Source organism: Rattus norvegicus, chromosome 1, assembly GCF_036323735.1.
Source record: "Rattus norvegicus strain BN/NHsdMcwi chromosome 1, GRCr8, whole genome shotgun sequence".
Lineage (NCBI taxonomy): Eukaryota > Metazoa > Chordata > Mammalia > Rodentia > Muridae > Rattus > Rattus norvegicus.
This window is the reverse complement of record NC_086019.1, coordinates 22,397,384-22,410,369: the sequence shown is the minus strand read 5'-3', so window position 1 is coordinate 22,410,369 and position 12,986 is coordinate 22,397,384. Positions and strand designations below refer to the sequence as shown.

Genomic DNA, 12,986 nt, shown 5'->3' with positions numbered 1-12,986 from the left:
TGTTGTTCAATCTGCCACAGGTGCAGCCATTCAGTTCTAACACATTCATCAGTCCCTTGTGTGGGAACTCCAGAACCCTCTTCAGAGGTTCCCGAAAGACAGGCACAGCTACATGGTAACTGCCGTTATTCCTTCTCATCAAGCACAGTTCTGTATCCCAGTGTGATCCACTGGGAGCCTCTAGATCCCAGCTTCCCCCCAGGGAAGAAAAGAACATACATCTAATAGCCAAACTTCCCAGTTAAAATCCACATGATGAGTCTCTCTCTCACCAGTTTTGAAGAGCTGGGGCGAGCCAGCATATTCTAATTCCCCAGGAACCAAAGAAAGAAAAAGCATGAACTAGCCTGTGTGAGTTCACCCAGCTCCTCCTGCTGACGTGAGTGAGTAGTGGACCCTAGTTCAGAGATCCCCCTGGATTACATCTAAAGTTTTGTCTTTTCAGGGTTTCTGGGAAGGAATGGCCTCTGTGTTATCCTCTGTCTAGTTACTGTGCCTGACATTGAACTAACACACCCAGCAAAAGCAGCTGAAAGGAAAGGGTATTTATTTTGGCTCACAGTCCTTTGTTGTAGGGAATTCAAAGCCCGCAAGACTTTGAGGCACTTAGTCACATTGTATTCGAAGTTAAGAAACAGAGGACAATGAATGCTTTTGCTACTCTAAGATTTTCTTTTCATGCAGTCTTGGATTGTGCCTTGGGGAATGGTACTACCCTTTTTTCCATATAGGTCTTCCCACCTGACCAAGAGAATCCCCAAAGGCCCATCTCCCAAATGGTTCTAAATCTCACCACCTTGACAACTGAGATCCATCATCAAACCTGCCTTGTAACACTAACAGGAACCAGTCCAGTGACCTGGAAGCCAGTGAGACAAAAGCTAAAAGATGTATCTAGTATACTAATTAGCATGCTGCCTCTCCATCATCACCAGGAAAACAAGCAAAGAGTCCAGGATCCCAACATATTTCTCTAGGGTCAGAAAGAGTTAGAGAACTTTCTGGTGAGGAAACTGTTTCAGTCTGGCTTGTTTGGGTGAGCTCTGACATATATTTCATACCTGCACATCCCCCAAGAACAAAGAAAAAAGTTGAACCCTACCATGAGATTTTGAGAGATCTTTAACGATATATTCAGGCAAATTGGTAACTTTCTCTTATACAAGGCCAATAGACCATGACTAAGAGAAGTAACTGTCATGTCTAATAATACACATGAATATAATCTATAATTAGTAAAGAAACAATGAATACAATAAGAAAACAAGTTCAAAACAAAGTTCCACGTCAATTTTTCAGAAGCCCTTCTTAACTAGGCAGCAAAGTATGACTTATCTAACAGGGAGCTAAAAATAGCTATTGCAAAGGGGCCCATCACTGATACATGTACAAAGTCACAACTCCATAAACTAATGGACAGTTTCACATTTGCCAAAAAGAATTCACGGAACCAAAGACTACAGTAACTTCACTGAAGATTTCAACCAGAGCTCTGCAAATTCAAACCAGGTCAAGAGGAAGAGGTCAGAAAAGTCAAGGACTTCACTGGAAGTTATTCATACAGAAGAACAAACTTTAGAAATAATGACAAAGAGTAAATAAAGGTGAAGAGTTTTACGGCACATCAAGTGGACCAATGTACACATCATGGGATTTCCAGAAGAGTAGGAGAGAGAGAAGGAGCTTAAAAGTTTATTCTAAGAAATAAAAGCTAAAACATCCAGATCTGGGAAAGGGGATATCCATCCAATTCCAGAACATCTACAGACACCCAAAAGACATGAAACTAAGCAAGCAAGCAAACCATACAATTGCCCACGCAATAAAATGATCAAGAGATAAATAATGAATGCCTCAGAAGGGGAACACCTGTAGGACTGTAAGGAAATCCCACTAAAATGTCAGAAGTGAGTAGAATAATGAACTCAAGGTACTAAAAGACCTCCCAAACAGCAACGCTGTATCTAGAAACATTCCTCTGTGGGAAGATAAAGAAAAGAGGAACAGAAAGATAGAAAGGAGAGACAGACAGGTAGAGAAGGGGAAAGAGGTTTCCATGGGAACCTGAGTTCGTTGGCACCAGACTTGTCTTGAAAAGGATACAAAGGATGAATCACATGAGACAGTCAAGAAGCTCACCGGCAAAGGTAAGCATACAGACAGACACAGACTATCTTAAAACTCTCTGCAAATGGTAGTAAATCGCATTTAGTTCCAACATAAAACATAGAAGATAAAACGATAACTAAAATAAAAATATAACTAAATATGGTGATAGATGTCATATGCATAGGTAGAAATTGTGACTAGGTCGGGAGAAAAATATCAAGTTCTGTACACAATTAAATTTGTTATTTTAAAATATAGACTGTTATAATCTTAAGATAAAAATATGTATATAAGTGCCATGGGAAATACAAGGAAAATATCTACAGAAATTATGCAAAACAAAATCAAAGAACTCAAAGTGTGCTTTGAAAATTAAGCACAAAAGAGGAAAATCAGGACTAACATCAAGCAGAAAGAAATGCATGAAAATGACAATAAAGACCCTTTCCTCATCACTGATTACATGACATGCATACGTCTAATAAAAAGATGGAGAGTGGCTCAACATATTTAAAAAAACAACCCAAGTATATGTTAACTATGATGCTTGGTTTATAATTAAGAGCAAAGACGAGATTGAAAAAGCTATTGAATTGTAAACCGGCATATACAAAATTTGTCCTGTAAAGTGGGAGCATTTAGAGGTCCGCTATAAACACTGTGCTCACAGACAATACTGCTTCAAACGCTTGTGAGGGTAGATCGAGTAGAAGGCAGAGAGAAAATGGCCTGCTACAGAGAACTGAAGAGGCTTACTGTCTGTAACTGCCAACCTTGACAGCTTACATCTCCAAAACCATCCTACAAAGGGAATTTGTTGAGATTTTACTGTCTGCTTGACACTTATTTTAGCCTCGGTGTTCCTCCTAACTTTCCAGGGAGGTGGCTCTGCCATTCCATCTCACTGGAAGGGCTCCAAGTCTTGTCTCCAGGTAGTCTACGTGTTTACAGACATCGTGAAATAATGCCGGGAGCCTGTTACAGTGTGTGCGTGGCAGTCATGTCTGCATCCACTGAGTAGTTAACAATACATCTCACCGAGGTGTGGTTTAAGATCATACTCAGTTTCCACAACTGTGGTAGCTCTCCCTGGGCAGCTTGATGGGACACTAAGGACGGGAGTCAGACTTCCTCAACAGTGATGCCCATTCTACCTGAAGGTTACTGTAAGGCGCATCCTATTTCACACTATCTGTTCCTAATCCACAGATTACTTAGCTTTCTGTCAGTGGGACCAGAACCTGGATAGAGAGCAAGAAGAGCAGGATTTAGCTTGGCTTGTGTTTTTTTTTTAGACAGTTTGGTGTTCAGTCCTCAGCTACTAAGTTCTGTGATGTTGAGCAGAACACACAAGAATGTATAACAGATGAATTCTCCTTCTCCTGTCAGACACGAAGTGGCAAGAGAGTAGTAAGAAGAAGCCAGGGACAACACTCCAAGGACCTGCTTGCTTACTTTTTCCAGGTTAGGTTCCAATGCTTTTGCAAACGTTTCCAAACATCCTGCAATAAAGCCATCAGCTGAGAACCAAGTGTTCAAAACACAAGCCTGTGGGGCAGGGAGTTCCCTGGAGGCTGACAAGGTGGACGTTTGAAATGGCAGACTTAAATAGTGAGGTTTTAATGCTGTGGCTATAAAGATGGCATCCAAATGGCTAAAGATGTGTTTCAAGCAGAAACCAGAAAGCTATGGTTGAAATATTTGTAAATGACATTTCCAGTTCTTCAATAGGATGAGGAAATCAATAACTTCCCTTGAAAACAGATTCAGTCCAGCCTTCTATTAACCTTCCTTTTGAACACAGGATTTCCTATCCGTGCTACCAAATAAATGTAGATAATGAGGTAAAAACTGAGAGATGTCAGTTCACTCTCCAGACCCAAGGTGCTGCCCAGCAGAGCAACAGCAACAAGTTCTGCACTTGGAAAGTCCTCAGTCTCCTTTGTCAACGATCTGTCTAAATGAGGGAAAGCAGGAGTTGCCCGGCCAGTGTTGCAGAGAGAAGCAGGCTGCCTTTTTACGTCATCTTGGCATGGGGTCAACTGAAGAAATCATTGGATCTTGTCTTTTCATTTTACCAGCGAAAAAAACCAAGACTCAGAATAGTCAATCTGCTCACTCAAGCTTAAAGAGCCATTTACCAAAAATTTGGAGAAAAATCAAAACGAGAAACCCATAAAACTGTGCTTGTATTTGAGAATTTTGGAGATACAAGAGTCTGGGGAGAGAGGAAATGAAAGACAGAAATTTCAGAGCAGCCAAAGCTAGGAGCCTCTGTTCGCTCTCAGTCTGTGAGCTCGGGCATTCAGCTTTTATCATTATCATTGCGTTGAGTTCCCTCCAGGAAGGTCCAAGTGCCCTAACCCAGAAGCACGGCGCTGTAATAAAGGTGATGATGAGAATCTGTATGTATCATAATGAAAAGCCGTGCAATGATCCCACAGGGGCCCTATCCACTTGGAAATGACCATCTTACAAACCGAGGTCTCAGCAGTGAGTGGCCAGAGTCAGTTTCTACACCATCTGACACCAGAAGTAGAGATGGACCCTGAAGGTCAGAGCCTCTAGTAGAGTATCAGTAGATGGCATATATACCCAGCAACCTTGTTGAGACTCAGAATCCAGTTTTGGCAAACACCGCCTTTGAGTGGGTATACGTAGTGGACTCCCACAGTTCAGAAGTTACACTCAAAGACAGAACCCCTTTAAATAAACAAAGGGATGAACACACTACTTAAGAAAAAGCCAAGAACTATCAAGTCAAAAAATCTTTCCCTAGTGAAAATATAATAGACCACTACAGGGCTAAGTCATGGAGATCTTGAGAGGACTTGGGGGCTAAGAGAAGTCAGCAGTGCTGTCAGGGGGAAAGTCCTCCTTGGGAAATGGCAGCAGTGGGCTCCTTTTTGCTCACACGTAGTTGGCTGGCCCCACTTACTCAGTTTGTTAATGTTTGGCAGCAGGGTGCTCCATGTTTGTAAGTACTCCGCTCTAAAGCCGTCCATGGAGAACAAGATAACCGGTGGCTGGTCAAACCTGAAAACGGAAACAGAAACCTTATCGGTGATCTTGGTACAACTTAACCAGGAGAAAAAAAAAATGTTTAAAAATAAGAAAATGGTTCTAGATCGAGCCATCTTTTGAATGTTCCCGTGATTTAGTTTCTGGTGATGACATAGTTTGTGGTGTTTCTTATTCTAAAGCTTTATTTTTTTTACTTTGTACTCGTCTCTTAGGATATTAACAGGTATTCACAAACCTTAAAGCCCTTCTAAACCAGCCTTTAACATAAAATGAACAGCAATTTTGGAGTTAACAACTGAAAGAGCCTGAGTTAGGAGAGTTTCACTGCAAACCTCCAAGCACAAAGACCCCTCCCTTCCAGGGAGTAGTTAGTTCCCCGAACAACTGCAAGCCAAACTGTCAAACAAAGCTACCTGTGACTCCCAACTGACCTCCCCTTGATTCCCAACTGTGCCCCCTGGAGAGTTCAGAATGGTCCACTGATCACAAGTCAGCTTGAAGGTTACTTTGCCCCATCAATTATACCCTGCCTAGTTACCAATTGTTTGAATTCTGCCCCAATTGTTTGCAAGGTATATAACTCCCTGTCAGAGTCTGCTCGGGGTCGTCTCCCCTTGAAGTGGGACGACCCCAACATGTTGGAATTAAACTCCTCTTGCTATTGCATTGATCACTGTCTCTGTGAGTCTCATTCAAGAGGTCCTGGAAGAGGTTCAGTTCAGACCTCACACAACCATAGGCTGTATTTTTTTTAAGATTATTTATTTTATGTATGAGTACACTGTCGCTGTCTTCAGACACACCAGAGAGGGCATCAGATCTAATTACAGATGGTTGTGAGCCACCAGGTGGTTGCTGGGAATTGAACTCAGGACCTCTGGAAGAACAGTCAGTGCTCTTAACTGCTGAGCCATCTCTCCAGCCCCAGGTGCATTTTTAAAATTTGTTATTTTATCTTTACTTTGTCTTTCGTTTATATGGTATACATGTTCATGTGTGGCAGGTGCATACCTTCGTAAATTTTTATTAGCTCATCTCTACAATGTTAGCCACTAGGAAGAAGTATGTGAGTAATACCTCAGAAGCTGCCCTGATTCCTTCTCATTACTGACCTTAGCAAGCCCCATCTCCAACAGAATTAGAAGAAACAGTATCTCAACTCTTAAGAACAATTGAATTCACATATAAATTAAACCACAGAGGATACATTGTATGGAGTCTACTGCCTTTTGCTTCGCATTTATTGTATTTGAGAGTTATCTGCCTTGTGACTTGAAATGTTTGTTTAGTTTATCCTGCATGAATGAATGCACAACGTATACCTTCTCCTGGTTGACAGGCATTTGGGTGTTTTTTGATGTGCGTTTGTCATGAATAGCAACTGTGAACACAGTAAATATGTTTTTCATGCTCACTTTAAAAACGGGTATAACAAAGCAATTTTCACCTCTGTGCGCAAGCACTTATATATTCCATTTCTTTTAACAAAAGCATACTTTTTAAAGTTGGTTAGCGTACACCCTTAAAATTCTATTGCCTAAATATGACTGAAATAAAAAATCTGTTGGTGCCATGTAAAATTAAAAAAAAAAAATGCTTCTACTTCCTCAACATGGCTGGGTAAAGCCAGAAAAGTTATCAATATGGCCATTACTTTCATATTGTAGAAAAAAAGTCATGAAGGGAATAGAGAACAGTTTGTTTGGCTGCCTAGAATACTCATTTATTGCAGAGTAATTAACAACAGATTTCCAAGTAATATTTTGTGCCAGATGCTGAGTCTAAAGGCGTCCTAGGAAATGAGAGGTGACCTGCACAGGTTCAGGGCTGGACCTCAGTACAGAGTCAAGCATACAGAAGGACTCCAGAGTCTCTATAAGCCTTGAGAGCAGGCTTTCTAGGAGTTATGACTGCTAAAGGGCCAAGAGAAATTACATAAGAGAATGGGGCTAATGTCCAGACAGGGCAATACCCTGCACACATGCCCAGAGAGAGCTGATGCCTACAGACACGTCTGAGTCTCAAAAACAGTGTCCTAGCACTGTTAGGACAGGAGAGAGCCGAGGGTGGGAGAATATACAGTGTGGAGAGGTTTGGGAACCACTTCTAGAAACTTGGCAGGAATATTGGGCCAGGACAGGGAAGTAGGCTCAGGAAGTAGGCTTATCTTGGTCATCCTGATAAGTCCTAGAAACAGTGATCACTTTGCTTATGGCCTTGCTTGTTCCTTAACCTAGAACTGACCTTATCATTTGTGTGTAATTAGAATGGTATAAAAGCAGACTGGGGAAAACAAACCCGCTTCAGCCTCAGAACTGGCTGGGGTCATGCTACAGTGTTGGCTAATTGCCTTTTTTCTTTTTAATCCTCACTGCCTCCCTGGAGAACCTGTTGATTGACTGAGCTGGTTTGCTCAATATAGCATGGTTCTTGTGATGGTCAAGTCTAAATCAGGGCTAGTGGGGAAATAAATCAGCTCATTGTCTTTACAGAGTAGAGGCTTGAAAGAGGCAAGAGGCATCTTATTGGGGTGAAAAAGTGTCTTATAAATGTCCCACAGTTTCAGTGGAGGTGAAGGTAGAAAGATCTAAAGTTCAAAGCCATTTTTAGCTACATAGTGAGCTCAAGGCCAGCTGGGGCTACTACATGAGACCTAGTCTCAAAACTGGAGGACCGGGGGTGTGAAGACCACTTACCTCAGAGAGATTTTTACAAGGAGTAATATATAAGACTACACTGCGTTAGCAGCCTTATTTATAATAGCCAGAAGCTGGAAAGAACCCAGATGCCCTTCAACAGAGGAATGGATACAGAAAATGTGGTACATCTACACAATGGAATATTACTCAGCTATCAAAAAAGATGACTTTATGAAATTTGTAGGCAAATGGTTGGAACTGGAAAATATAATCCTGAGTGAGCTAACCCAATCACAGAAAGACATACATGGTATGCACTCATTGATAAGTGGCTATTAGCCCAAATGCTTGAATTACCCCAGATACCTAGAACAAATGAAACTCAAGATGGATGATGAAAATGTGAATGCTTCACTCCTTCTTTAAAAGGGGAACAAGAATACCCTTGGCAGGGAAGAGAGAGGCAAAGATTAAAACAGAGACTGAAGGAACACCCATTCAGAGTCTGCCCCACATGTGGCCCATACATATACAGCCACCCAATTAGACAAGATGGATGAAGCAAAGAAGTGCAGGCAGACAGGAGCCGGATGTAGATCGCTCCTGAGAGACACAGCCAGAATACAGCAAATACAGAGGCGAATGCCAGCAGCAAACCACTAAACTGAGAATAGGACCCCTGTTGAAGGAATCAGAGAAAGAACTGGAAGAGCTTGAAGGGGCTTGAGACCCCTTATGAACAACAATGCCAAGCAACCAGAGCTTCCAGGGACTAAGCCACTACCTAAAGACTATACATGGACTGACCCTGGACTCTGACCTCATAGGTAGCAATGAATATCCTAGTAAAATCACCAGTGGAAGGGGAAGCCCTGGGTCCTGCTAAGACTGAACCACCAGTGAACGTGATTGTTGGGGGGAGGGTGGCAATGGGGGGAGGATGGGGAGGGCAACACCCATAAAGAAGGGGAGGGGAGGATTAGGGGGATGTTTGCCTGGAAACCGGGAAGGGGAATAACACTCGAAATGTATATAAGAAATACTCAAGTTAGTAAAAAAAAAAAAAAAAAAAGACTGCGTAAATTTCATATTGATACATAATAAATCGTGTAAATGGTAATTTAATGGTATTAGTACTACTAATGCAACAGCTGAGCTACACTCCCACCCTACCTCTCGTTATACTTTGCTACAGTAGCAAACATCACCCCCTTTCTTTAAATCCTTCACTTCTTACATGAGGCCTTCTGAAATTGGAATTGTTATTCTTTTGAACATCAATTCTTTACACTTACTTATGTGTACGCGTGTGCCTCATACGTTGCTGGTGTATGTGGAAGACACACTGGGTCACCTAGAGCTAGAATTATAGGCAGTCTTTGGGCTGGACAGATGTGGATGCTAGGCACAAAGTTGGGTGTCTAAAAAGACAGCAAGCGTTTTTGGTCAGAGCCATCTCTCCAGGCCCATGCTGTTGTTATCTGACTTCATAGATGAAACTCAGAGAGGTGCCCACTAGTGCAGAGCCCCACGGGCAAAGCAAGCATTCAAGGATGCTGAACATCCTTGCTGTTCTTCCAGAGGCTGCTGCTGAAGAGAGCTGGTAAATCTAAGAGTTGGCATGAGCCAAACCGCATGATATAGAGCCAAACACTTTATCCCTCAGTGAGCGTCTTCCTAAACGAGGAGGCTGAAGACATGGTGAGGTTCATGAGTGTAACAGGCCCAAACAAAAGGCTTATTTATCCTTCTGAATGTAGGGGAAGGTGGTTTGGTAGAAGGACACCATGTGTCTATCTACGTACGTAACTACGTTTATGTTGTTTACAGATCAGTGCTGTTATCAGTTTTGGTCTGAGGACTATCTTTTTGCAGTAGTCAGCATTTAATTCAGAAACTCATACCTGGTCAAAGTGCTGAGAAAAACATTTTAAATGCTTAGTCACAAATGAAATGTCTATGTCACCAAATCAAGGCTCAGGGGATATCATGGAAAAAGGAACAGATAGGATATAAAAGATAGATGAAGGTAGGTGTGTGCATGTGCGTGTGCATGTGTGAGTGTTGTGTGTGGTGTGCATGTTTATGTGTGGTGTGTGTATGTGCATGTGTGTACTGTGCCTGTGTGTGTGTGCGTGTGTGTGCGTGTGTGGTGTATGTGTGTGTGTGGTGTATGTGTGTGTGCGTGTGTGTGTGTGGTGTGCATGTGGTGTGTGTGTGGTGTATGTGTGTGTGTGGTGTGTGGTGTGTGTGGTGTGGTGTGTGTGTGTGTGTGTGGTGTGTGTGTGTGGTGTGTGTGGTGTATGTGTGTGTGTGTGTGTGGTGTATGTGTGTGGTGTGTGTGTGGTGTGGTGTGTGTGTGGTGTGGTGTGTGTGTGGTGTGGTGTGTGTGTGTGTGTGTGGTATGTGTGTGTGTGTGTGTGTGTGTGTGTGTGTGTGTGTGTGTGTGTGTGTGTGACTTCCAGACACACAATTTCAGAGCAGCCATGATTACCTCCACAAAGTCTCCATAAGACCAGGCAGATCAACACTGTGGCTTGGAAAATGAGCAACTCCTGGGCCTCCTTCCTCCCCTGAGGATACATTCAGATAATGTTTGGTGGGGAAGGAGAGGCATTTTCTGCAGGGACAGAGCCATGGGTGAGGGCTCATGCTTTTGTAAAACAATCCCAATTAGGACTTGTATAAACAGTCCTAATGACACTCGCTGGGTCAGGTGCATATATGAGAAAGACATGGACATGGGTGGGGGGAGCGAGTCATAAAGAACAGGGGGAGTTAACAGCAGTGAAAGGGACAAGAGGGGGTAAGGAGACGAAAGCTGAGGGGACCCTGCAGGGCAGCAAACCCTGAAGAAGTGAGAATGAAAGCTCGGCTCAGACTGACTTTGTCAACCTGCATCGGACTTGGCAAATCTGATGCCAGATGGTTCATTGTCAGCATATTTAAAACAGGGTACAATTTGGGGGGGGGGAACATTTCCAGGCAACGATCATTCTCATTCCAGGTGCATAATAAAGTTTAATGTCTGACTATTTGGAAACTCCTTTACAAAGTACATATAACTGTAAGGGTGGGTTCTAAAGAATCTAGTGGTCTCGGACTGAGGTGGGAGCATAGAGGTCAGAAGGCTATAAAGTACATGTGACATCACCCCTAAGGATGGATTCTATTAACTGGGACCTAGGGAGGGAGAGTGTGGGATAAACGTTCTGATGGATTTGGGTGAGGTAGTAAAAGGTGGATGAGGTCCACCTCCATGATAGCAAAAAAGGTCACCAGGTCATTAACAAAATCCATTCCCAACCTTCTGGGAAGGAAACCAGGTGTTTGATGTCCTCTGTGGAAGAGAGGCTCCTCTGTGTTTAACATTCCTGGTTTCTCTAGGGATCTGTGGACAGGGGACCTTTGTGCCTCCAACAGAACGTACTCCAACTGCAATATGTAAATGTATATACTTAATGAACATTTTATAAACTTAACTCTGATCCTATCCCTGCCTCCTCCATATCTGTGTCAATCATATACAAATTAAATATACATATAATTAAATGTATGTATACTTAAAAATACTATTTTCTGAGAGGCTGAAGTTTTTCAAACTTCTTCCTAATTTTGCTGCCCAAAAGTTCTGGGTTCTTATTCTAGGATCTGGTTTTTCTGGTCTAATAGCTATCAACTTAGACCCTTTATTTCCAAGATCTCTGTCTCAAGAGCTATAATTTAATATAATACACTTTTTTTTTTAAAGAAAGGCATCACCTCTCTTTGTTGCCTCAACTGTCTTCCAAGTCCTTGGTTCAAGTGATCCTCCTGCCTCAGTCTCCCAAGTAGCTGGTACTCTTTATCCTGGCCTCCCACCGTGCTGGGCTCTGTAGACATTTTTCTTGATGAAATGATGCTTTTTTAAGATGCCGATTCTTTATAAAGTCAGGTTTTCTGCTTTTGTCACTCCCACCCCTGCCATCCTCTAACTGCTGGGCCCAAGGAGGGCAGTGAGTAAAAGCAGGAAAGGAAGGTCACCCTGATGGGGAGGGGACAAGAGACAGGTCTTTAGCATAAAGAGAACAATGGTCACACATAGATGAGGAGAGACATGGTGAGAGGTGGTTGTTTCCTGGCAAAGGGCCTGCCACGGTGAGCCTTTCTTTCCCTGAATCCCTTTGCCTCCCCTCTGGAACTGGAAGATGTGTTAACTACAAGGATGTAAATGGACTGAGAAGAGTCCCAGGGGGAGTAAATTCCATGTAAATTCCAATGCTGCCCTTAGGGAATGCCCTGGGGAGTTGGTATATGTCAACGAATAAGTCCAGAGTGAGGTAACCGAGACCCAGAAAGGCATCGTGGTATGTACTCACTTGTAAGTGGACATTAACCACGAAGTACAGGATAACCATGCTACAATACACAGACCCAAAGAGGCTAAGTAACAAGGAGGGCCCAAGGGAAGAGGTTTGAAAAGGAAGAGGAAATAAAATAGTCGTCTGGGTGGAAGATGGGGTGGAGAGGGGAACAGGATAAAGAGCAAGTGTTGGGAGGGGTAGGGAGAGAGCTGGTTGTGAGAGAGAATGAAAATCAGTTCGGGGCTCTTGGATAAGCCAGAGACCAGGGAGCAGGGAGGCTCTGGGAGTCTATTGAAGTGACTCTGGCTGACACTGGGAATATGGAGCCTAAAGCGGTCACCTCCTGTAGCCAGGCAGTACTTCCAGTGGAGGGATGGGGACACCAACCTACCCAGGAAACCCTTGACCCAAAATTTGCCCCGTCCACAAGATGTGCAAGGATAAAGTGGAGCAGAGATCGAGGGAGCGGCTAAACAATGACGGGCATAACTTGAGACCCTTCCCACAGGAGAGCCAACTCCTGACACTATTAATAGATATAATCAAATAACACACAAAAGTAATGTCTTTGTCATCAACAAAGCAAATAAATGACTGCTGACCGTGAATCCACAGAGTCCAAACTTCTGTTAACAGTTATATTGAGAGGATAATGTAGAAATTCCCCTGGGCCTCCCTCCTTACAGCATCATGTGCCTGCTATTAAAGGAAGATGACATCCCGTGTCATTTAGACTTACCCTTCTGGACACTGGGGCTCCTGGGATGAGGCACAGGCTTCTGTCACCCATGGGACTTCTCCTGCAAAGCAGATCATATGACAGCTGTGCCACATACAGAGAGAAGCAGGGGTTTATCTAGGCGTGTCTTCC

General features: G+C 43.1%; 1 protein-coding gene across 2 annotated transcripts in view; it reads right to left on the bottom strand.

The window, feature by feature from the left end:
- The window catches only part of Enpp3 (ectonucleotide pyrophosphatase/phosphodiesterase 3), a 71,608-nt gene that overhangs the window by 43,955 nt on the left and 14,667 nt on the right, over positions 1–12,986 (bottom strand). For both annotated transcript variants that reach the window (XR_010056900.1, NM_019370.2), the window contains exons 5-6: positions 12,855–12,915; positions 5,048–5,145 (exon numbers count right to left, since the gene is read on the bottom strand). Coding sequence is in view for 1 of the 2 variants with exons in the window: in NM_019370.2 (NP_062243.2) it covers positions 5,048–5,145; positions 12,855–12,915 (159 nt within the window). In the remaining variant the exon portion in view is untranslated. The remainder of the gene's footprint in view (positions 1–5,047; positions 5,146–12,854; positions 12,916–12,986) is intronic.